General features: G+C 44.2%; 1 protein-coding gene across 10 annotated transcripts in view; it reads right to left on the reverse strand.

The window, feature by feature from the left end:
• Nucleotides 1–300: 300 nt before the first annotated feature.
• The window catches only part of SH3KBP1 (SH3 domain containing kinase binding protein 1), a 354,705-nt gene continuing 329,030 nt past the window's right edge, over nt 301–25,975 (reverse strand). For all 10 annotated transcript variants that reach the window (XM_055376721.2, XM_055376717.2, XM_055376718.2 and 7 more), the window contains 5 exons: nt 14,859–14,968; nt 10,804–10,932; nt 6,810–7,078; nt 2,607–2,670; nt 301–1,351 (listed from right to left, as the gene is read on the reverse strand). In XM_055376721.2, the coding sequence (XP_055232696.1) occupies nt 1,310–1,351; nt 2,607–2,670; nt 6,810–7,078; nt 10,804–10,932; nt 14,859–14,968 (614 nt within the window). In that variant the 3' untranslated portion in view covers nt 301–1,309. The remainder of the gene's footprint in view (nt 1,352–2,606; nt 2,671–6,809; nt 7,079–10,803; nt 10,933–14,858; nt 14,969–25,975) is intronic.

Here is a 25,975-nt window from a genome sequence, read left to right on the forward strand (position 1 = left end):
TAGGCCCCTCATTTTCAGCTAAGGATGAGAAAACAGTTACATAGTCTAAGGCTGAACTGTTCATATACTACAAAGATAAAGCGGACAGGCAAACATCAGTTTCCTTGGGAAAGAAAAAGCAACTCCATAAATGCAAGAAAGTTCCAATGGCTACACTTCAACATGACCCTCCTCCCATTCTCTTGGACCTGAGGAAGGGGTTACAAGTGAGCAAGGCAAATGACATTATGTGAATACAGTTTAAACGATAACACACACGGGTAACCCAGTGCAGGAAATAATACAACTTTCCCTCCCTTGTTTTCATTTGCATTTTACTTTTATTTATTTTTGCTTTAATAATGCATATTCTGTTCACGCAAAAGGTGCAAAGGACAGAAAGCAGGGGTTTAACTTGGCTGATGAAAAATCAAGCAGGATGACATTTCTAGTTTCATGAACAACCTAAAACTAGGAGAAATAGAAAAGTCACAGCTGGTACCACAGAGCACGCCCAACTTCACAGCTGTCTCCTCTTAGGACCTTTGGCTAGGGTGAGAGAAGCTTTGAAGACAGTGGCCTCTAGTGGACTTGGATAAGTGGCAGATTTTTTTTTTTAATTTTTAATTTTTTTGAATCATGGTAGCTGCATCACAAAAGCTCCAATCAAGAGGGTGGTAAAAAGAAGGCACAGATCATTGCAAATACCAGACTTTCTCTTTCTCTTTTTGTAAATATACCATCATATATAAGCTAAAATTTCTCTTAGGGTGGTGGGGTTTGCTGGCAGGGAAAGGGACAGGTTGAACCTACAATTGCATATGTAATAGAATCCTAATGGGGGGACAAAGAGCGAGGCAGCTCTTAGCCTGAAGCAAAAGAAAAGGACACTCGCTTCTGACTACGTGTAGTACAAACACTAGGGAAGTCTGTGACAAAACACGATTAAAAAATCATAAAATTATAAAGCTTGTAAACGAATAATCTGAAATTACATTTTATTAATGGAAAATATCATCAAAATAGTACCACTATGGACTAAACTGCCTGAGTTTTCATTTCGCATTGAGATCTCAGAGTAGAAAAGCCTTTAGCACAATTTTGCTCTGTGTAAGTCACAACGAGTGCCAGCCCCAGGACTAAACCCTGGGGAAGATTCTCCTCTTGGATGGAATTTGTGTTGTGCTATCAAGACTTTTGTGCTAATCTTTCAAACAGGGACATTTTGAGGCAAACCTTTAATCTTTTGGCACAAGATTATTTTGGCTGGGGCAGAAAATTTGAGTCTCGGACTCAGGATGAATAATGTGACATTTCATTGATCAAGTATTCATTTTGATTGTAGAGCTTTCTTTATGTCGTTCACTTCCATCTAGAAAGAGAAAAATAAGAATGGAACAAAGTCATAATGAATTGGCTGGTTTTATAGAAGCTGAAAGATTATCAACCTGGTCGACTGAAAGAAAACAATCAATCTGACAATTTTAAAGGTGACATGACATCTGAATAGACAATCAACAGCAATGCCAGAAGTGACATCAACACAGAACAGGCACGCAGACACGAGGCACTAGGAAATGGTGCACATTTTGATTCTCAGGCTGCCAGGCTGCAAAGTTTGTCAAAAGCAGCAATAATTCCAGTTTCTTAGCCAGAGGGTAGAGCAGGCGGTCCTAACAGGCTGGGCCATCTGGCAGTGTTGGAAGGCAGCTGTGGTTGGCTCAAGGGGGTGTCTGTCAGCACCCCCAAAATGATGGCAAGCAGCTACCTATCCTTTGTTAAGCAGCATGGGTCCCCATCACCACAAGGGCGCCAACTGGATGAAAGCTAAAAGTCTACCTTCGGTCAATCAGAACTCCCACGCATTCTCTGCCATTTGGTAACAGCAGTGTTGAATCAGAGGCTACAGGGGACAGAGCTCTAACACCCTGGCAGGACAGAAATGGCCATCACTGAGAAATCAAGAGCAAATGCCCCCGAACGTGGACAGCTGTGGCCCCTGGAGCCAAGTGACCACATATAATGAGGCCTCTTGGAAATGGAGGTGGGAGAGGGGCTTTTCACAGAGATGTTTAAGATAAATTCCAGGCTGGGTGCCGTGGCTCACACCTGTAATCCCAGCACTTTGGGAGGCTGAGGCAGGCGGATCACCTGAGGTCAGGAGATCGAGACCATCCTGGCTAACACAGTGAAACCCCGTCTCTACTAAAAATACAAAAAATTAGCCAGGTGTGGTGGCACATGCCTGTAGTCCAAGCTAATCGGGAGTCTGAGGCAGGAGAATCGCTTGAACCCGGGAGGCGGAGGTTGCAGGGAGCCAAGATGGCGCCAGTGCACTCCAGCCTGGGTCACAGAGCGAGACTCCGTCTCAAAAAGAAAAAAAAAAAAAAAGATAAATTCCAAATGAGAAACCCAATTTGGGGCACATTTCCTAATGTTTCCCTTCCCCAAGACTTCCTGGGGAAACGATATGTAGTAAGCCCATACGATTCTAAGAAGATGGTCACAGGAAATGTATCCAGATTTGCAGAGAGGTGACAATCATTTATTTTTGAAATAAAAGCCCTGACAATGTCCTGCCCCACTGAGCCTAGGACTCACGGGCAGCAGAACCCAAAGGGACGCACCTGCAACCGAAGCCGGATTTTCTTCTCTTCATCCAACTCAGACAATAACTGTTTAATCTCTCGTCTGAAAAGCAAATGGCAATGAAATTAACCAAAATCCCAGACTTCCTTCATCAGAGATCAGAAATCTCTTATTATCACTACAAAATCCATCTGATCCTTTTTTACAAAGAAACTGTGGACAAAACATCATTATTTTCTTTGCATTGTTACTGCTTAAAATTTGTTTCAGACAGTAAGGCTCACCATTATTCTGGGGCCCCTAAAATATGTAGCCAGCAACTGGTGGGTGCGGAAGTGATCTTTGAAATCCCTTAGTCCAAACTTCTCTCAAAAGGATAAGATGGGGAAACTGAGGCCCAGCGTGGTGGCCTGACTTGCCCAATTACTAGACTTCACGTAACCTGTCAGAATATGACAGGTTCATATTCTGTCATCTTCCCCATAACCATTCCTTTATTACAAAATCACTGGGCTTTAAATGTACTTATTATAATTTTTTTTTTTTTGAGACAAGGGCTTGCTCTATTGTTCAGGCTGAAGTGCAGTGGCACGATCACAGGTCACTGCAGCCTCAACCTCCCAAACTCAAGCGATCCTCCTGCCTCAGCCTCCTGAGTAGCTAGGACTACAAGCGCACACCACCATGCCAGGCCAATTTTTAAAATTATTTTTGTAGAGATGGGGGTCTATGTTGCCCAGGCTGGTCTTGAACTCCTGGGCTCTAGCAATCCTCCTGCCTTGGCCTCCCAAAGTGCTAGGATTACAGACATGAACCACTAAGCCTGGCTCTTCTTGTAATTTTTATTGCAGATGTTTTTACCACTCCATATATATTTCCTTTATTTTATTTATTTATTTATTTATTTTTATTATTATTATTTTTTGAGATGGAGTCTCACTCTGTTGCCCAGGCTGGAGTTCAGTGGGGTGATCTCGGCTCACGGCAACCTCCGCCTCCTGGGTTCAAGCGATTCTCCTGCCTCAGCCTCCCGAGGAGCTGGGATTACAGGCACACACCACCATGCCTGGCTAATTTTTGTATTTTTAGTAGAGACGGGGTTTCACCATGTTGGCCAGGCTGGTCCCGAACCCCTCACCTCAGGTGATCAGCCCACCTCAGCCTCCCAAAGTGCTAGGATTACAGGCGTAAGCCACCGCACCTGGCCTATTTCCTTTATTTTCAATAGGGTTTTTAATTGCTGAAAGGTTACTGGTATGTTTTCATGGATTCTCACAAAATCCTACACAGTAAGTCCCAAAAACTTGGGGGTAAAATAATTGGAGTAATGGTATGGCAATCATGTCTCAGAGAAACTGGCATGACTTAGGATCCATGGCCTAATGCCCTTTCCAACATGAAAAATAATGAAGTGCACAGCACTAACCATCCCACAAAGTTAGGGCTCTATACTTAGGACACTGCAACCATCCAAACACTGGGCAGAGAGCTGTCCTCCATTTTCAGGTATCCAACCCTCCATTTTACATGCATATTTTTACAGACTGGATTGGAAAATCAAGAAACAAAGATGCCTGAGACACCACAGTAAAATAAGGTGGAAGTTATATTGCATTTTCTCACTTCGCATGAGCACGATGATGGTCCCTGTTCTCTGGGGCAGTGTCCCAGCTCTGCTGTCAACATACTGGGTTTATATCACAACGAATATGAACCAGTTGTGATTCATTACTGTATTTATTTAAGCACACATCATGCACCCATATCTCAGTGGGTACTACTTAGGGATCAGGAAGGAAGAAGGTGAGACTCCAAGCAAATGCTCCAACCCCAGGAGACTGGCAGGCAAAGCCTCAAGCAGTCCAGCTGTGGGGAGTTAATTGGGGAAAGCAGTCCAAAGAAAGTCACTAAGTCTTGAACTAGTGAAATGAAAATGAGCGTAAGTCTATGAGGAGGAAGAAACACAGGGGAATTGACAGAGAAAAGCCAGAGAAAAGCAGGGAGGTGAGAACCAGCTTATTTGGGGATAAGGAGAGCTGGTGTGGACTTGAGTTGAAGGCTAACAGGAAACTGACATGAAGAACTAATACAAGAGACTAGTAGGGACCCACTGACCCTGGGCACGAAGGCCAGACTGACGTAGGCAGCAAAAGGCAGGCTTTGGAAGAGAGGCCACTGTGGGGTGTTGACTCAAGAGATGTTGGCCGGGGAAAGACAATTCCCACCAACTATTTGCAGGCTTCACAGTGGGGGAGAAACATGGTGTGGCAGCCCGGAAGCACAGGGCATTTCAGATGTTGCAGGCACCTCTCAGAGGGTCCAAACGGCTAAAGCCCTGAATTCAAGCCAGTCTGATGCCATGATGGTCCTGTTCAGAAGGCAAGAACCAATGCTCTGGGGTATCCTGGGGCCTCTGGGATGTCCTGTCTAGGAAAGGGACACAGGTCACCTGGACGTGGATGGGGCCTTTGGGTACCCAAATGAGTAACCTCCAGAGCCAGATAGGAGCTGGGGACTTTAAGGGGTTAGAGGTAGCCTGGCTGGCCCCAGGATTCCTTCTCAAGTACCATCTGTCAGTCCTGTATATTAATCTGATGGATCTCTTCCAGGCTGGGGTAAGTCCAAGAGGCTTCAATTCCCTCCCAGCCTGAGTGGAACAGAACCCGCTTAGAGCCACATTACTCAAAGCGAATTCCATGGAACCCTCATCCTAGGATGCTCTGGAAAAAAAAGGTTCTGTGATTAAGCAGGTGTGGGACACCTTGCATATGCTATCCTCTCCATCCTCCCAATGCAAACCGAAGGCTCTGAAGAGCCCTTCAGAAAAGAACTTAAGTTTGCTTAACCCAGTTATCCCCCCAAAGTGACCACAAAACACATTAGGGCCCTCAAGCCACGTAGAGGGAGGCAGGTGACAGGGCTTCTGCTGACCCCAGACTGGCAGAGGGCTTCATCGCTGTAAGTCTCTGGCTGCATCTCCTGTCACCACCGCAGGCACCTCCAATCCAAGGAGGCCAGTCACCTGGGGATGTGTTGACCTCACCAGGCTGCCCCGTGTGGCCAGGAATCAACATGTTTTCGCTGCTGGAGTAGTGTGCTCTTGGCAATCCTAAATCATCGCTCAAAATCCTACCCGGGAAATAACTCTTTGAGATGCCTCCCTTGATTCTCTCAAGAAACAGCTAACTGATCCCTAAACTCCTCGAGCCTCAGTTTACTCAGAGCAGTGCCTCCCTACTTTTTTTTTTTTAGACGGAGTCTCGCTCTGTCACCCATGCTGGAGTGCAGTGGCGCAATCTTGGCTCACTGCAACCTCCTCCTCCTGGGTTCAAGCAATTCTCCTGCCTCAGCCTCCCAAGTGGCTGGGATTACAAGTGCACGCCACCACGCCCAACTAATTTTTTTGTATTTTTAGTAGAGACAGGGTTTCGCCATGTTGGCCAGGCTAGTCTCAAACTCCTGACCTCAGGTGATTCACCTGCCTTGGCCTCCCAAAGTGCTGAGATTACAGGCATGAGCCACCATGCCCATTCTCTACTTCTAATCCTCCTATGGGCTTTGTCATTGCAAACCACATCCTGGATGATAATGATGTATGATACTTATTTTTGTGTCCAGGTCTTTCTCCTCAACAAAGTGCTCCTTGAGGATTAGAGATGTGGCGAGAGTGTGTGTGCAGCCATGCAGGAAGAAAGACCCCCACTGCCCCGCCCCGCCCACTGCAGTCTCATGGTGAGAACATCTTACTGAGTGTAAAATCTTGGGCTTCAAGATTCCCTATATCTTCTTCATACATTACTTGTACCTCAATGCAGGCCAACTGCTTCATCTGGCAGCTAAGTGAAGAAATTGCCATTTTTCTGTTGCAATAGGAAAAGCTAGCTGTTGAGCTTATTTAAGAAGTGGTTCATGTACATACTGTATTTTATGGGGGATTTAAATGCTTTTCTTCTTAGCAGCCTGCTGAGAGCATCAGTCCCTGCAATGGACTCATCCCTCTATGCCCCATGGCCAGCCTGTGCCCTTCCTGCACACAGTAAGTCCAGCAAAAACATGCAGCAAAATTTAGGTATAAATTAAGACTCTCGGGGTCTACGCGCACTCCCACCATTGCTGCCACCATCACCAGGGAGACCAGGCCCGCCCTCCAAGGCAGGCTGGGATCCATGCTTTCAGAACTAGGTGCTGGCCTGGCAGACAGCAACCTGGGTGACGGCCCCCAAGAGTCCCCAGGCACTCACTTCTGCTGGTCCTTCATGGTCTCGATGATGCTCCTCAGCTCGCGGACCTGTGTCCTTAGCTCCTCCACGGCCGCCTGGCTGCTGGCCGCAGGCTCCATCTTTGGTTTTCCTTCCGTGCCGAACAGAGACGGGGAGTTGGCTCTGTGTCCAGCTGTTCCCAAAGAGGATGACAGGGGGGAGGGTGCCGCTGAGGACAGAGGGGCTGGCCCACCGCCACCTGCTGCCATGGTCCCCGGCTTGGGTGGCAGGGATGCTTTGTTGTCAGACACCTGTGACGAGGGAAGGCAGGGAGGGTTCAGGGCCGGGGATTTGTGTGCTGCGTCTTTGTCCTGGTTAGTCAAACTCTCCGTTAACACCACTGTCCCCGCCTCTCTCCACACACTCCATTCACTTGTTCCTTCATCCACAAGCCACCAAGGGCCTGCTTGGTACAGGCGTTTCCCCCTTACTCACATGCTGCCTTCTATGTATTTTAAATGTGACCTTCTTTCTGGACAGAGAGTTTCCGACTGGTTCAATATACACATTGAGATGCCCAACTACTTGCCAGGCACCACAAACTCTGAAGTGAACAAGACATGCCTTAATAGGCATTCTCCTGGTCTCCAGGGAGCTCAGAACCCAGTGGGGCGCAGACAGACAGACAGACCAACGCACTGAGATGGGGGGACGACTGCACAGAGGGAGGTGAGCATACAGAGCCCCAGAAACACAGAAAAGGGGCCAGCCATCCAGACAGGCAGGCATCGCAAGCAGGTGCTGACAGTCCCGTCTTGGAGGAGGACCAAGAAGTAGCCAGAGGAAAGGAGGGGCGCTTAGAGAAAGAAGCTGCAGCGGGAGGGAACACGCCAGGCAAAGGTCTAGAGACCGCAGAGCAAAATGCATTGGTGGGAAGTACTGCTAGACCATCAGAGGGGGCAAGAGAGGGCCTTGGGGGCAGAGCTAAGGCTGGGAAGTACAAGCGGCTAGGCGAAAGGGTGAGAGGAGGGCACACGGTGCTGAGGACCATGCTGGCTGCAGAAAGGCTGAAGGGTTGGCAGATCTGGAGCTGGAGAGAACTGCTGGGAGAGTCTTACACAACGTAAGCTAGAAGCGGTCAGGGTTGGACTCAGGCAGTGGCTAGGAGGATAGACACAAGACAACTTTGAGTGATGTGGCGAAGGCAAGCACAGCCGACATAGAGCACCAGGCATTGTTCCCAGTGCTGGGGGCAGGAGTGGGCCAGGAGGATGGAGACCCTGCCCTCATGGAACAGACGCCTTGTGAGCAGGGAGATGTGGTCCTGGACAGGATGCAGAGGGTGGAGGAGGAAGGACAGATCAGGGACCACGGGTGTGGTGCACACACCAGGCATCGAGATTGTACCTTTCATGGGAGAAACAGCAGATTGAAGAATCAGATAATGATTTCCGTTTTTGACACATTGGATTTTAGGAGCCCTTAGTGACTGGGAAAGAGGGGAGGAAGAGGGGATGAAGCAGAAGACAGGCCTGGAGGAGAGTCCAGAAGGAACGAAGTGGTTGCATGCGTGGGTGAAGGGTGCTGAGAGGAAAACTGGGTGGAGTCCACTTGGTGGAGCCAGGGAGACAGAAAGCTGTTCCTGGCAGATGAGCACCTGGATGGGAGGTGAAGGTGTGGCCTGCAAGTTTAGGACTCTCTTTCCAGAAACTTGGTTGAGGCAGGAAGACGGGAGAGAGGGAGCATGCTCATGCGGAAGCCTCAGGGGGAGGTGGGATCAGGGAAGGGCTCTGTTCACTTTCCAGGACTGGGGAGACCCTAAGCTGCACGATACGCTGAGAGAAAGAGCCAGCGAAGGGCCAGGCTGAAGATGGAGGAGACTGGCGGGGGAGGCCTGATGGAGAAGTGTCCTGAGGAGGCCAGGAGGGCCGAGGAAGAAGGACAGTCATGGGCGAGAGAGAAGAGGGGTGCCCAGTAGGCCCCTGGGGGAGAAGGCACCAACAAGGGAGCTGGGAGGCAGGTGGCGAGGAGGGAAAAGAGTGGGACAGGATGTTGGGAGGCGGGGGCGATGAGCAGCAGGGCAGAAGTAGAGGCTGGTGGTGAAGCTTGGCAACGCGGCCGTGAGACTCCCTCCAGCAGCAGGTACCCAGCAGGCTACCCCAGCGCAGGAGCCAAAAGGGGCTTGGCTGGCATGGCGAGGAGGCAGAGTCTGGATTCAGGCTGTGCTAGAGGGAGAGACTGGGCAGAGAAAGCCAAAAGCAGATGGGCCATCATTCCCAGCCTCTCTGCTCGCCTTTTTTCTGCCAAGTTACCATTGAGGAAAAGTGCTCTCTGCTGCCAGGAATAGCGCTCCGCCAGCCTGTGCTTTATCATTAGTAGGAGTCAGAGTAAGAGGGAAGAGGAACTGACATTTCTGGAGCAATGATCACATGCCGGACACCGGCTAGACAATTTGAGCAACGATCGGTTGGCACAAGCATTTTACCAAGCAGAAAACTGAGGCTTAGAGAAGTGGCTGAGTAGTTCCCCAAGACTCATAGGTAATAACTGGCAGAACAGGGGATCAATTCCCTATCAACTGGATCCCTCAAGTCCAGCACTGCGACTGTGGCTGCCTGAGTCTGAAGATTCGCACTCTCCTGTCCTCTCCTTTGCTTGTCACCTATTCCTGGGCTTATGCCTTTTCCTGTTGCCCATCCTGCATCCTTGCGGACCTCCCATACTCCTGTGACCCACCAACGCCTTTGCACTGACTGACTTCCAGACACTTCTTGAATCAATGCTTCTCTTGGCATTTCTTATATGACACGCTCTCCCGGCCCATTTCGGCTACTGAGCAATTTTAAAGCCCTCACAGAGTATAGGCCACCGCCCTCCCTGATCAAATTAGTTCAAGTGGAATTTCTAGAAGCACTGAAGAGCAGCACAACATGACAACTCCGGGGAAGTGAATAGGCTAATGGGATACAACTGTGTAAACCAGAACCACGAAAACCCACTGTCCACCAGTAGATGTCACTGTAGAGACACCCCAGGGATGTCAAATGAAACTATACCTACGGTCACCAGAAAAAACGGGTCTAAATGCAATTTCTGCAGATGGAATCCTTTTATAAAGAAAGAATGCTTCGGTTTTTGAATAATTACAACTGATCTGTTTTATAGGATCACGTTTTGCTTACTGTATCAGATTTTTCAGAAAATCTATACATGTAAATTCTTAAATCTATGGAGAAGGAAAATTCCACGGTAACCTTTGATTTCTTTGTGCTATTCCTGCTTCAAGTGACTATAGTTTTCTGCTTTTAGACAGAAAGAAGTTGCTAATACTCAGAGAAAATAATTCCAATTGACTTGGTTTTCTTAGTGGGAGAAAATGGAATTTTAAAATCTTGGTTCGTATTCATAGGAAGAGAATTTGTACAAGATGCTCCTCAAAAGTTACATGCAGTAGCTAAAAGTTAAATGTCTTCCTTGTTTCTCATAAACTAATAAAGTATCTATACTATTCTCTGGGCATGGAATAAAATTAAAGTGTTTTTAGACTATAAATTTATTATAGAATGTGACTCCAAATCAATTTTAAGAGACCACATTAGTTATTTATATTTATGATCTTCCAACTATAATTTGTGACCAGCTTTGAACATAAAAGACAAGATCTGTGGGCAGAGGGCACAGCATTTAATATATTTAATGTCTTCTCTCTAGACGTCTCAAGGCTTTTTAAATTGTTCTGGTTGTGGTGATGGTGGCAGTGTGTGAAGGTATTTGTGAATGTGTGTGTGATGGTATGAAGAGGAGATCAAACCACAAGAGAACAACATGGGAAATAAACAACTGAACTTGTATCTCAGGGATTCTGCCTAGTTTCGGAGACTGCAACATGTCTTGGGGATTTTGATGAGTAACAGAATCGCTGTCACTGAAGAATGACAAACACCTGCACTGTTTGTGTATCTTTGTTTGGTTTATAACCCATCATTAGCACATGCATGAAATGACAGGGACACCCTCGCCATGGCTGGTGACTCACTTGGGATATGGTAACAGTCTTGGAAGTTTTCTTTGACGCGTCCACTCCTCTGTGCGCAAGTGAAATGTGTTCCTCCTTATCCTCTTCGGGACTTGGGGAGTCGAAGATATCAGGGCTTGAAAGGGATGACTGATAAAGCCAAAAGAAAATGCTTTTGTCAGAATTACACCTTAGCTGACACCACTTTCGTTAATATAATGCTGTATGCTTTCCAAAGCACTCGACACTGCTATTTTGTCTTCTCATGATAACCCTGTGAGGCAAAAAAGTGTGCTGTTATCCACGCGCTCAAGTCACATAGCTGATTAGTGGCAGAACTGCGACTAAGAAGCAAGGTTTCCTAAACCAGGGATCTTGCCACTGATGTCCATCAATCACTTCATCCTTGCAAGCATCCATCGTCCATCCTTTCCTGCTCCTTCCTCTAAACATTTGCTACCATGTGCCAAGCAGTGAGCTTGTACTGCAGACTTAGTGACATGCCACACAGGATGCCTGCCCTCACAGGGCTGACAGTCTACCAGGGAAGAACACACAGGTCAACAAGAGGCTGCTCTAATCTGCCTCTCCTCCATTCCCTCCTCTTCCTTTTCCTTGACCTTTTCCATGATCACTAAATCTGCTGCATACGGAAGTGCCCTAAAGGATGTGTCTGAGAGAAAACCATTTCCAGGGATAAGGGCTCACCAGGCTTGTGGTCCAGTGACCAGTGTTTCCTCAGCTTGAGAGCACAGCCCTGCTCGCTAGTGCAACAAGCTCATATCTCCTTTCGTACCTGCTGCTAAATCTCTGCCCTCATTATTGCTGACAGTCAACATTCATTTTGGAGTCTGTATTGCTATAGTATATTTACAGAATGGCAGCATCTTTTGGTAAAATACAGGACGACACCCCTGTTCTTTCTGCCTCACTGTGAAGATCACTATAAAGATAAAAAAGCCAGATGAGGCCAGATGCAGTGGCTCATGACCGTAATCCCAACACGGGGATTATGAGGCGGGAGGATCTCTTGAGCCCAGGAATTTGGGACCAGCCTGGGCAACATGGCGAAACTCCATCTCTACGAAAAATACAAAAATTAGCCAGGCATGGTGGTGTGCACCTGGAGTCCCAGGTACTCGGGAGGCTGAGGTGGAAGGATCACTTGAGCCCCGGAGGTCGAGGGTGCAGTGAGCCATTGACATTGCACCACTGCACTCCAGCCTGGACAAAAGAGTGGGGACCCTGTCTGGAAAAAAAAAAAATTCTGGACCAATTCACTGGAATTCACTTGGTCATAGATGATCACTGGGCTAGAATTTCCCTATTTTGGAACAAAGCAAATTAAAATAAGAGTTCCTATAGCAAGGAATCCTTTATAATGAAGAATCTTCCACAGATCTCTTTGAGCAAGCTCATCTTCAGCTTCATCTCTATGCTTTCTACCCCGGTGGTAGAAAAACAGTCCCATTTAAAGTCACCACTTGGCGTCATTATAGAAAAATTACACCCAAAAATATCGTATGTTTTCTTCTGTTTACTTAAGGCAGAAACCTAATGCATTTTAGGGAATTTTTAAGCAAATTTTTCAATTTAACAGGTTTTATTTGTTAATCTTCATTTAATCTGAAAATCCAATTACCTAGAATAACGTTTCCCCCACCACCAAGCCTTCTTATTAATCTAGGCTTAACTGCTTAGCCACCATATCATGCCTGAATCCTTTCATTTCGAGATTTTATTCAAAAAGCCAGTTCCCTCCATTACAACCTAGGGTTCATGAGCTGCCAATCAAAGCTTGCTCTTTGAGTCCTATAAACATAAAGAACTTCAGCTAGGGTCAGAGGCCCCAGGCTGGGGAATCATGACTGGTGCATTTCCTCCATCATTTCCCCCAGTGGCCTTTGAGGAATACGCCCATATCCACTAAGCCTCCACTTGCCTATGAAAAATCCACAGGTGCTAACTGAAGAAGAGTAAATAGGAATTCAATGTACACATCCAAGTAGGGATGAATGGGAATGAAGAGAATATAATATTTATACATTAAAGCACAAATATATCCTTTTGTTTTAAGTCTGCAAATGAAATCACTTCATATAAAATGCCAAACTTCGAGTCATTGTGCCGTAAGCTTCCTGCAGGCAGTGACCATGTGCTTTTCATTCCAGTTGTATCTTTGGTACCTGGCACAGTGCCGAGCCCATAGGGGATAGATGTCTATAAAGAGTTGTTGAATGAATGAACAACTGTGTAGTCCGAAGGCAGTGAAGATGATATGTCCTCACCACATCCCCCAAATACATACGAACTCTCAGGCATGGGATGTATGGACCAAAGGTGGGACAAGAGATGGTAATTTAAACCTTTCTGTAATTCTGGAAGTCACAAGGCTCTCTAGACCTTGAAAAGTTGGGAAGAATTTGGAAGGAAGACAAAAATGATCAAGGACTTACAGAGAAGATGGAGGAGGTAGGATTGAAAAACAAAATATAGAGATACTAAGAACCAACTAAACAGGTCGTGGGTATAAGAGGGGTGTTGGGGTGGGGTGTGAAGAGGTGAGAGGGAGAAGGGAAAGAAGGTGGTGTTGACAGAGAAGTCTGTATAACAATAAAAAAAGTCAGCTACTTTTAAAAGTGTTTCACCCAAAAAGTTGTCAATGCAGTTAGGTTTTTCGTACTAAGAGGAAAAATAGGATGACTCAAACCATACTTCCATACTCTAGATATGAGAGAAGAGGTTCCAAGGAAGTGACATTCTTTTTCTTCTAAATGATGACACCTTAGGTGGGATCAGTGATGACATGAAAATAGGAAGTGTCCTGGGAAACCTGCAAAAGGTTAATTCCTTGGTTTATCTGGGTAGAGGTTATGAGGACTTAGACTCACTGGAACAAGGCAATGTGCTATATGGAAATAAATAGAGAGAGAGAGAGAGAGAGAGAGAGATCGAACTTATACACAAACACAACTTGTGGAAGGTGAGCTTGGAGGGGACAGAACAACCTGTGGCAAAAGCAAAGCATACATTTCCCTTTGACCCACTTCCAGAAAATTTTTACCCAAGTCAATAATTTTAGAGCAGCATCAAGATTTTTCTGCAGTGGCATTCATTTGAGTGTTGTTTATAATGAGGAACTGGAAACAACATAAATGCCCAATAACAATACATTGGCTAAACGCTCACATACTCATAGGTTAGAAAAATGGGCAGCCATGAAATGTGATGTCAGGGAAGAATGTGTCATGACTGGGGAGAAAGGCACACAACAGAAGAGGAGAAAAGCAAGTTTCACAACGATGCGTACTACGTAATCCTATTTGTGAAGAAATAATTTTATATATACAAATAATTTTTTTAAAAAAAGCTAAGGCTGTATAACAAAAAGTTAACGGTTCTTTGCACTGGGGAGCAGGATTACAGATAACTTTCTTCTTTATACATTTTGTAGTTCAAATTTGGTACAATAAACGTGTAATAGGTTTGCAATAAAAAGTCATTCAAAACGACCCAAACAAAAATCTTCTATGGGTTATCCTGAGTGTTCCAATCAGTCTCTCCTTCATCACCAGGTGCCTCATATGTTTGAAAACAATCTCCTGAAGGTCTGTGTGGTATTCTGTGGAGGGGTACAGGCAACGGGGATTTGAGAGAGAAAGGTTTGGCTGCTGCCTGGCGCTATATAGGAGCAGATCTTTATTTAGTAAAGTTTTGTTTTGTTTACACACCAAACCAGCCTCATTCTCCTCTCCCCACCCATAAAACGTGATTTTTTTTCTTACCCATTTCATTTCAGATTCAAATAAGAATCAGTCTGGAAGGAAAGAAAAGGAAAGTGGGAATACGGAGCACCTACCTTGCTGGCAGAAACACAAAGAACAAATAGAAAGAAATGCCGCTCAAGTCAAGAAGACTGAAATCACTTTTGGTTGGCAGTGTATCTCATGGCCTCCCTCTCCCAGGGTGTCCACAAATCAGCTGCTTGCAGAAGAGTCCTTAGCTAGAGTTTCTAATCTGTCCTGCTTTTCCGCTGTAGAGAAGTAAGGGGACATACAGTTTGAGGAGACACTTACAGATGTGAGGGACTGGGACGGAGGCCGCCTCCCTGTAGCTTTTGGTCTGCTTGTGGTCGGATGACTGAGTTTCTCAGTAGATGATACCACGGAGTCAAAACCTTCTAAGTCTAAAACAAAAGTAAAACAGTTTTAAGAGCCAAAATAGGAGCAAAGACTCTTATGATATGTCATAAGCACCTCTCTTCCTCAATAATAATACTTTCTGTCTGGATTACACTTCATCTTTTACAAAGGCTGTTTACATCCTTTGGTCATTCAATAAACAGGATTCAAACTGAATGGAATAATCATGTCCTTCTTAGTTTAACAAGCTATTGCATGGAAGAGAGAGAAACAGGATTTTTCTTTTTCCCTTCTACAGCTATATCCATAAATCTTTAAAAAGCTACAGAAAGAGGATTAGAGGAAGAATCCTCTTTTTTCCACAAATCCAAGTCCATTTTAGTAGACAGAACACTCTGGCAGTCTCGACACAAAAGGCAGTCATTACAAGGTACAACAGCCACAAGCGAGTGGATGCCGGTCATTGATTCCAAAAGACAAGAAGAGATGGCAGTCCTGCTCCTCTGCACTTGTGACTGGTCTAGAGGCAGCTATGTAGTCCAATTTGAGTTACTGAGCAATATAGGGCAGTATACTGAGAGCCTGTGGGAAACAGATTTTTCTCTCTGTCCAGAGAGAGGCAAGTGAGAAGGCCTTTTGTGTTGCTGTTCCTCTTCTTTCCTGCTTGGGATGCTACTGTGTAAGGACAGGATGTCTGGAGCTGTGGCAGCCATCTGGTGTCCATGTGGCCATCTAGTCACAGGGTGGCAAGGCAGAAAAATGGAAAATGTTAACTGACAACCCCGATGGGTTGCAACCCTGGGATGAGCTAGTGCCGAGACTTCTTGCCATGTGAAATTAACAAACCCCTGTTATTTCAGCCAGTTTTAATCAGATATTCTTTATTTGAAGCTAAAAACATCCTAACTGCCATAACTGCAGCTATACTGGTCCAGGACAGAGAAGTTAAAAAAAATGATGTGCATTTCCCCTCACTTTATTTTGGGGATAATTCTTTTGCTGATGGTTATAATAAGTGGTCTGGCTGTATGACAGCTTTATTCTATTAATGAACAGGCAGGTGTTATCTGCAAACTATTTTCTTTAGTAGAATATGCAAAATCAAGCACAAGTCACTGGTCAGGAGAAGCCATTAAATTACACCTGGGATTATATTAAGTGACATTATCCTAGCACCTGATGATAACTCCTCTTATCAGGGCAAGGCAGGTATAACGAAAGGTTAACCATCCGCAGAGATGGCACAAAGGAAAACATCAGTGGCGCTCTGAAGCCAAGAGGGAGCCCATCAGCATCCAGTACCTGAATGAGGCTCATAAAGGCACCCATCTCTCTAGCTGGGCTCAGCAGGGTGCCAGGAGGACCCTGGCCAGGGGAGGGCAAAGATTCCCCCTGCTAGAATGTGCTTCTCCAGTCCTGGCTCACTAAGCTGACCCCTCTCAGGGGCCTTCCCTTTAAGAGAACCTTATTATTATTTTTTCTTTCTTTCTTTTCTTCCCCTCCCTCCCTCTTTTTTTTTTTTTTTTTTGACAGGGTCTTGCTCTGTCTCCCAGGCTGGAGGGCAGTGGCACAATCTTGGCTCACTGTAGCCTCAACCTCCTGGACTCAGGTGATTGTTCCATCTCAGCCTCCCTACAGGCACGCAACACCACACCTGGCTAATTTTTGTAGAAACGGGGTTTTGACATGTTGCCCAGGCTGGAGAAACTTATTTTCTTAAAAGTTCTCCTCCAGACTCTACCCTGGGACTCTCCTCTACTGAGTCCATGTTGTCTAAAATGAAAATTCCCCATTACACACTTGGATGGATGCAAAAAGCCACCATCTGACATGAACAACCCCCCCAATTCATCTTTTTAAATCACTTTCCCCTGATGATAAATGTAATACATGATCAGCATATAATTTTTAAAAAACAAAACACGAAATTGTAACAATGAAAGAAAGTCAGCTATAATCTTACCACATCAAGACAAGCACTGTTAGTATTTTGGTATATTCTCCTCCAGGCTTCTTTTCCTGTAGATAGTATAGCTTATACTATATGTAATATTGCATTCTGCTTATTTCCCTTAACCGGATATGCCATGTCTCTAAAAATTCTTTGTAAATGTTTTAATTGTTGTTGCACTGCAATTAATCAATCCCATTTGTTGGATAGCTAGTTTCCAAATCATTTCCCCCTCCTATGTTTTACTGTTTTGGAAGAGCGCCGCACAAATATCCTTGCATGTACTCTACATATAATGAGTTTAGCAGCTTATCCGTGCAGATCTCCAACTGTTCTGGAAGAAGGAAATAAGGCCCAGGACAGGGAGGTTTGTTGGGGGCCGGGCGGGGTGCTGGTTGGGGAGGACAGAGGCATAACGAGGGGCAGAGGAAGGCTCGGGGAGAGGAGAGAGGACAAAAACCCAAGGAGCAGATGCTGACTGGCAGCCAGTGAAGGAGATGGAAGAGGGGGCTGTTAAAGTTTCCAGCAAACAGGCAGCTGCCAACGGCCTTGGCTGGTAGCTACCAGGGGCAGAGCTGGACAAACCTATATCGTGGCTCTGTCCAGGAAACTAAAACAAGCTCAGGAGCAAAAACTGAACAGGATGAAGTGACTAAAGAACAACGAAAGGCTAATTAACACTGCTTCTCCAACTCAGCTGCACAGAGGAATCACCTGGACAATTTAAAAAAAACAAAACACCACTGCATCCCAGGAACTGACTCACCCCATCTAGGGTGCATCCTGGGCACAAGCAGATGTCAATCTCCCCAGGGGATGTGAACATGCGGCAAAAGCTGAGAAGCACTGCTCTAGAAGAGGCTGGGGGCTGAGGGGAGGGAAGGGAGTGAGGATTTGGCCAAGCAGAGGAGTGGAGAGGCCACCAAGTGACTGAAGGGTGTTCCAGGGCCCAGTGAATAGAGAGCCTGCCTGGGCTCTCTAACAGTGGGTCCTCCCATGCTGGGCTGAGGAGCGCTGGCCCGATTTGGAGGGCCACAGAGGTGCTGGAGCACTTGACGAAAATGGTGGCCAAAGGCTCGAATGATTGGTGGCAGGTCAGACACACTGCAGCTGGAGCCAGGAAGAGGCCCGAGATGTGACCCAGCCTAACAGTGGGGTGGGAGAGGAATGCAGGGAGCCAGGGGAGGGGATGGGACAGCTTTGGGCCCCTCTTAGGATGGACTTGGTAAGTCCACTTGTGTGCAGGGGTGGACAAGTTCACACCAGGAAACTTCTGCCAGGACTCCAGGGAGGATTCCATCTTTGCCATCCCCCGACCCTCCTGGGCCCAATGAATTAAGTCCACCTGGCAGTTTAGGATTTCAGAATGTGTGAGGTGGCAGTCTGTAATGAGTTATACTTTTAAAACAACCCAGAAGTGTGATGTCCGTCTCCCGCACTTAGGCTGTGAGCCCCAGGAGGGCAGGAACTCATCCTTGTGTTCTCAAAGTCTAGAATGTTCCTAGGGAAAACATGCTGGTTCCTCTGTCAATAAAGGAACAAGCGAACAAATGAACAAACTATCTCAAGAAAAAAACCAGGAATGTAGCTTATAGAAGTGGCTCCTAGCGGGATGTGAGTAGCTTCAAGGCTGAAGAAGCATTCTCTGCTATGGATGCAGAGAAGGCGGAATGGCCCATTCTGTTTTACTGGTTGAGGTTTGCACTAAGAAGACCTATGCACAGTGAAGCCTGGCCACGCTTAGCAAGAGTCTCCAGGACATATGGCAGAGAAGACTGCTCTATTTCTGTCACTCATGAGTAAGAGGAAGGTCCGAATACCTCAGGGGAAGCCACTCTTAACCTCTTAATGCATATATATATTATATATATTATATATTAAAATATAATATATTAAATATTATATTTAATATTTAAATATAATATTTCATTTAATATTTAATATTAAGTGAGTAGGGATGCACCCAACCCAGGTCTTAGGGTGCAGTCTGGCTTCTTGGAAGAGGCCTCAGTTGTGGCACTGAAGGAATTAGTCAGGAGAGGAAGCCCTGAAGGGACATACTCAGATGGGGACTGTACACCTCTCTGGTGACAGCATGTGAATGGTAAGGGGCTTGAAGTGAGAAATCTATTAACAGTGGTTCCAGGCAAGAAATTCAGCGGCCTTAATAATCTGAGACAGGGTGTGGAGGAGAAGAGATGGCTTCCAGAGATATTGGGAGGTAGCGACATTGCCAGGTTTTAACTGTAAGCAAACTTATATCCTAAAGCTCTGTTTAAAGTGCACAGCAACATGCTATAATGAATGCAGAGAACCATTTAGGAGCTCCCAAAGAACTCTGCTACTCAGAATCCCTACTCAGCTTAATATTAAAATATAATATATATTATATTAAAATATAACATATAATTATATATAATTATATATTATATATAATATTAAAATATAATATATTATATATATTAAAATATATTATATATAATATTAAAATATAATATATTATAATTTTTTAAATATATATTTAATATATATTTAATATATTATTATATAATATATATTATATTTATATAATATATATTATATAAATATAATATATTAAATATTATATATTATATTAATATATTATATATTATATTTATATATTATATATTACATTAATATATTATATATTATATTAATATATTATATATAATATATTAATATATTATATATAATATATTAATATAATATATAATATATTAATATATTATATATATATTTTTGAGACAGAGTCTTGCTCTGTCCCTCAGTCTGCAGTGCAGTGATACAATCGCGGCTCACTGCAACCTCTGCCTCCCGGGTTCAAGCAATTCTCTTGCCTCAGCCTCCCGAGGAGCTTGGATTACAGGCACGCGCCACCACACCTGGCTAATTTTTGTATTTTTAGTAGAGACGGGGTTTCACCATGTTGGCCGGGCTGGTCTCAAACTCCTGACCTCAGGTGATCCACCCACCTCGGCCTCCCAAAGTGCTGGGATTACAGGCGTGAGCCACTACACCCAGCTTAATGCACATTTCTGCTAAGTTTAACTTTCTATAGTTTTAGTTTGGAAAGAGCACTTTTTGAAAACAGCTACCAAACCAAACTGCCATACAGAAAAAAAAATGTATCAAATATGAGATTGCTTGCTGAAAAGGGAACCTCAGGTTACCCTGGCATTTTTCCATAGACCATGAACTGTAATGCATTTCTGCTTTCCGACAGTGAAGGGGAGAAATTCTCCAATACTGTCACATCACTTTTCAGAGGCACAGAGCACATGCTTCATGGCTGTGGCCATGGTAGCTGCGATTAAGGCAGAATTTCCATGACTAACCCATTGTGGTGTGGAGAAAATGTCCCAATTTTCATGGTGGTTTTGAAATGAATCAAGCTGAAACTTGATATGAGCTTTCTCGGCCTGGCTGGGAATTTTTCCTCTTAAGAGAAAAAGGTTTTAATGCCCATAAGTCAGTCCAAAACTATTGAACTGGCAAATGCTGGGGTATTTTTAAGAAGTTAGTTTCATAAGGATGAGAGGCCCTTTGCTTTTGTGATACTTGGACAACAAACTCTCTGCAGACATACGGGGATAATTCATGTTGGGCACGATGGAGTTGGCTTGGAAAGGGCCTTTGACTCTTCATGGCACATGAAGTTGCTCATTTTCCATGAACTTCAGTCACACTCTATTTGGTTCAATTAGAAAATGTAGCCTCATTTTCCATGGATAGGAGCAATGGTACCAGTGACTGCAGGTGACGTAAAGCACATCCACTGAAAGCACAGAGGAGAAACAGTCAAAAGGCTAAGTCAGGCTAGCTGTCACCAGCAGAGTTCTTTGGGAGCTCCTAAATGGTTCTCTGCATTCATTATAGCATGTTGCTGTGCACTTTAAACAGAGCTTTAGGATATAAGTTTGCTTACAGCTAAAACCTGGCAATGTCGCTACCTCCCAATATCTCTGGAAGCCATCTCTTCTCCTCCACACCCTGTCTCAGATTATTAAGGCCGCTGAATTTCTTGCCTGGAACTACTGTTAATAGATTTCTCACTTCAAGCCCCTTACCATTCACATGCTGCCACCAGAGAGGTGTACAGTCCCCATCTGAGTATGTCCCTTCAGGGCTTCCTCTCCTGACTAATTCCTTCAGTGCCACAACTGAGGCCTCTTCCAAGAAGCCAGACTGCACCCTAAGACCTGGGTTGGGTGCATCCCTACTCACCCATCATCGTGATCTCGGCATTTAGTGCCCTGTACTGACATTTCCTGTTGACTTCTCTGCCTCCCCCACCAGCCAGGGAAGAAGCTACGGCTTTTCTCTCTGTTTCCCTGGACTTAAGATCACTCCTGGCTTGCAGCGAGTGTTCAAAAAATGATTATTAAATACATTAACAAACAACCTTTCTAGGCTTCAGATTTTCCAGCAGGAAAAAAATGAGAGAATTATCTGAGCCATCAGCTTCGTAAGGTTATTCTTTCGTAAATGAGAGACTATGTGAAAACCCTTTCAAATCATGCAGATAGAATTCTGTTTTCATACACCATTAACGGAGCTGTGGGATTTGGAAACAAGAATCTAAGAGCAAGGCTAGAAATCCCCCCTCCCCTACCTTTTTTTTTTTCCAAGGTCTAAGACGAGAAAACTCTAAACCCACAGGGCCGCAGGTACTTTCTCCGCATTGCAGAAACATCATGAGGTAGTCTGAATGGGAGGAGGAAGTCTCGCTCCATGCCTCAGTCATTTGACTAGTGTGGAAAATCTGTGCAGACTATCAAGATGGGCCCAATATTGGGGGGGGGGGGTCAAATGAGCACCTGTGTTAGCTGACTCACTAACTGAAATGATTAGCAATGATTAGATTCTGCAGGAAAATAAGCCCTCCAAAATGTGTAAGAATATAGGAGATCAGCTGTTGTGTTTTCATTTATAATCCAGGTGTGAAGTTTGCAGGACGCAAGCTGCTGAGAATAAATAAGTTTTCGGGGGTTTTGGTTTTTCTTTTTTTTAGAGACAGGGTCTTGTTCTGTCACCCAGGCTGGAGTGCATGCAGTGGTGTGATCATAGCTCATGGTATTATAGCTTCAAGCTCCTGGGCTCAAGCAACCCTCCTGCCTCAGCCTCCCAATTAGCTAGCTACCACACCCAGTTATTTTTTGTTTTGTCTTATTTTTTGGTAGAGATGAGATCTTGCTATGTTGCCCAGGCTGATCTCATACTCCTGGCCTCAAGCAATCCTCCTGCCTCAGCTTCCCAAAGTGCTAGGATTACAGACATGAGCCACCATGCCTTGCTATAAACAAGTTTTGAGCTACTGTTTTGAACTCCATGTGCCAGCCATGCCATTACTAGATGCTTCGCATGCACACACCCTCATTTCATGTACACAAAACCCCATGCTGTGTGGGCATTACTATAATCCACAAAGAAAGAGATGGAGGGCCAGAGGTTAGAAAACATGCCCAAGGTCACTACCAACAAGTAACAGGGCCCACACACAGATTCACATCCAAGGGATTCTTTCCACTACAGAACGTTGCTTGTTTTTTTTCTGTTTTATTCAAATGTGTTTTCAAATGGGCAGGAAAAGGGGCTGGCTTCTTCAAGCCACTCTGTGGCAAGAAATGTAATGTGTTAGGCAAGTTAAGAGAATGTTTGGCAATTTGGTACAAGCAACTTCTACATCAAAACGTGTAGCTCAAGAATAAGAGAGGGAGATACAGTGTTTATTTGCTCATTAATTCAATCAAACATTTCTTAAGTATTTACTTTGTGCCAAGCATAGGGATAGTTTTGAGAATGAATGTACAATCATCCTATATCAGCACTGTCCAGTAGAACTTGCTGTGATGATCTTCTATAATCTATACTATTCAAATCGTAGCCACTAGCCCCACGTGGCTACAGAGTGCATAGATTATGGGTAAGTATAGCTATTTAATTAAATTTTAATAGTCACACGTGGCTAGTGGCAATGAAGATTGTGTATTATGATCCTGCATCTTGATATTTCCCCTCACTTAAACGCTCAGCCCATTCATTCAGTGGCTATTTTTCTGAGCATACACTATGAGCTAGGCACTGGGCTAGGCAAAGGGGGATACAGGGGTGGAAAATAGCCACATTCCCTGCCCACATGGAGCTAAGAACCCACTGAGGGAGACAGGCTTTTGTATGGATAATTACAAATTCTCTTAGTTACTATGAAAGAACGATAAAAGGTGAAATTAGCAATGATAGCATGGGGACCCAATTTAGATCAGAGAAAGGGGGGACATGTCTTACTGTAGTCTTGCTTCGAGGAGAGGTAGTGATTCACTCGGATTGATGACAAGCAATTCTAAGTGAGGAAAAGTAGCTCTCCACATTTGCATTCCTTTAAAAATTGCTCACTACAGGCCCAAATTTGCTATGCAAAGTGATCTGATAAATAATGTAATTCTCTATTGGAAACAGTAGTTACACTATTATCCACAGGAACATAAATTGGCACAACCTTTCTGTATGCCATTTGGCAATACCTATTACAAAATGTAAATGTGTACACCTTCAGATATATCAGTGTCACTTCTAGAAATTAATCCATAGAAATATTTGTGTAAGTATAAAGTGATATATTTATGAAGCCAGTGTACTTGCTAAAATAATTTTGGAAACGCTTGTATATCCTCCTCACACATATCAAGTTGAAATCTAAACTTTTATGTAAGTTTTACTCACAAAGGATGTAATTTCTGTTATATTCTAAACATTGAGATTTTAAAATATAACTTACATAGATTTCTTAAATATATCCAATATATATTTGAATACTGCAGCAATTTAACCACCACCATCATCCATTTTAAAATATCATAAGATTTTAACAGTTGGAAATTTTACATCATTCCTTTTCCTCCTTAAATTCATATTTCCAACCCCTACTGCTGAATTTTATCCTAATCCATTTTCAAGTCTGTTGTTAACTATTTTATCATCTTTCTATTGTAAAAACATGTATAGAAATTGAAGTTTAAGATTTTTTCTTTCCTGAAATCTTAAGACTCTAAGTGTAAAAATTATTTTTCTTTTGGATTGAGTTCTCATTACATTATTATTAGTATACAAATGATCAGAACACATTTTGATAAATAATTTTTAAGCATGACAAAACAGAATTTTATTGGGCTTTTCCCTCAAACACTTCATGTGTGTATGATTATCACTTAATACCAGGAAGAGATGGTTTGGTATCAACTCTCTATTTTTCATTTTAGAGACATAAGTGCCAAGAAAATTTGTTCACTTAAATAGAAGTAGATGGAATGGAGGCTGGGTGTGGTGGCTCATGCCTGTAATCCCAGCACATTGGGAGGTCGAGGCGGGTGGATCACTTGAGGTCAGGAGCTCAAGATCAGCCTGGCCAACATGGTGAAACCCCGTCTCTACTAAAAATACAAAAAACATTTAGCTGGGTGTGGTGGCCCATGCCTGTAATCCCAGCTACTCTGGAGGCTGAGACAGGAGAATCGCTTGAACCCGGGAGGCGGAGGTTGCAGTGAGCTGAGATGGCGTCACTGCACTCAGTCTGGGCGACAGAGTGAGACTCTGTCTCACCAAAAAAAAAAAAAAAAAAAAAAAGTAGATTAAATGGAAACAATTTTTTTTTTTCCTTTTTGAGATGGAGTCTCACTCTGTCACCCAGGCTGGAGTGCAGTGGCACGATCTTGGCTCACTGCAACCTCCGCCTCCCGGGTTCAAGCAATTCTCCTGTCTCAGCCTCCAGAGTAGCTGGGATTACAGGCATGGGCCACCACACCCAGCTAAAAGTTTTTTGTATCTTTAGTAGAGACGGGGTTTCACCATATTGGCCAGACTAGTCTCAAACTCCTGACCTCATGATCCACCTGCCTCGGCCTCCCAAAATGCTGGGATTACAGGTGTGAGCCACTGCGCCCGGCCAGAATGGAAATAATTTTGTTATCAAGGTCACTCAATTCTCTGAACTCCTTGCAAATTATATACCAAAAACCAGACCGTAGTCTAGCATCACCAGGAATTATTATTTTTAATGGTCTACCACCAAACAACTTAGTGGGTACCTCCTTCAGTGTCACTGGAAGCAAAGAATTACTAACCAACTGATTTGAAAATAGAATTTGCAACCTGGAACTTGCATCTATGTCAGGGTTTTCTCTAGGATCTCAAACTTATTTAGGAGGGCAAACATCCTACTCTTTTACATTTCCCTGTAATAACTTGGGTTAAAAAAATCAAAATAATTCTTTTAAAAGATGAATGAGTACTTTTTAAAACTTTACAAAAAGGTATGCTCATGAGCCAGGTGCAGTAGCATGCCTATAGTCGCAGCTACTCAGGAGGCTAAGGTGGGAGAATCACTTGAGCTCAGGAGTTCAAGTCTAGCCTGGGCAACATAGCAACACCCCATCACTAAAAATAAAAAAAAAATAGTTATGTTCATAACCCCTTAACAATTTCTTAAATCTCCATATGGCCAGCAAATCATTTAAAAGCAAAAAATCATTAAGCCAAAAAAAAAACCCCTAGATTAGACCTTATAAAGGGCCAAATTATCAATTCTAGATTAAAAGAACTGACAGAACTAAAGAAAATGAAGTAAAGAGACAAAGGAAAGAATAAGCTGCTTAATTTCAAAGAGGATTCAGAGGCTACCAAGACAGCAGTTTTCTCAATGTCTAGAACACTCAGCTAAAAGAAATGGACAGGGTTAGAGAAACATAGACTGTGACGCTGTGCTGGGTCCTTTCTTTTTAGTATTTTTTGTAGAGACAGAGTATTTCCCTATATTGCCCAGGCTGGTCTCGAACTGCTGGCCTCAAGTGATCCCTCCTGCCTCCCAAAGTGCTGGGATTACAGGAATGAGACCCCATGCACTGCCTGAATTGGGTTATTTATGATCATGTCATCCAAGCCCCTGGATTAATGATGAAAAACCAAGATCCAAGGAGGTACAATGGTGTGCTTGATGGTCAGCTTCAGTGGGATGAGCAGCCAGAGCAGAGTGCACATTTCTTTTTGGAGAGCAAGATGTATGGGTCATTTCATCTTCTTTAACAGC

Source organism: Gorilla gorilla, chromosome X, assembly GCF_029281585.2.
Source record: "Gorilla gorilla gorilla isolate KB3781 chromosome X, NHGRI_mGorGor1-v2.1_pri, whole genome shotgun sequence".
Classification (NCBI taxonomy): Eukaryota; Metazoa; Chordata; class Mammalia; order Primates; family Hominidae; genus Gorilla; species Gorilla gorilla.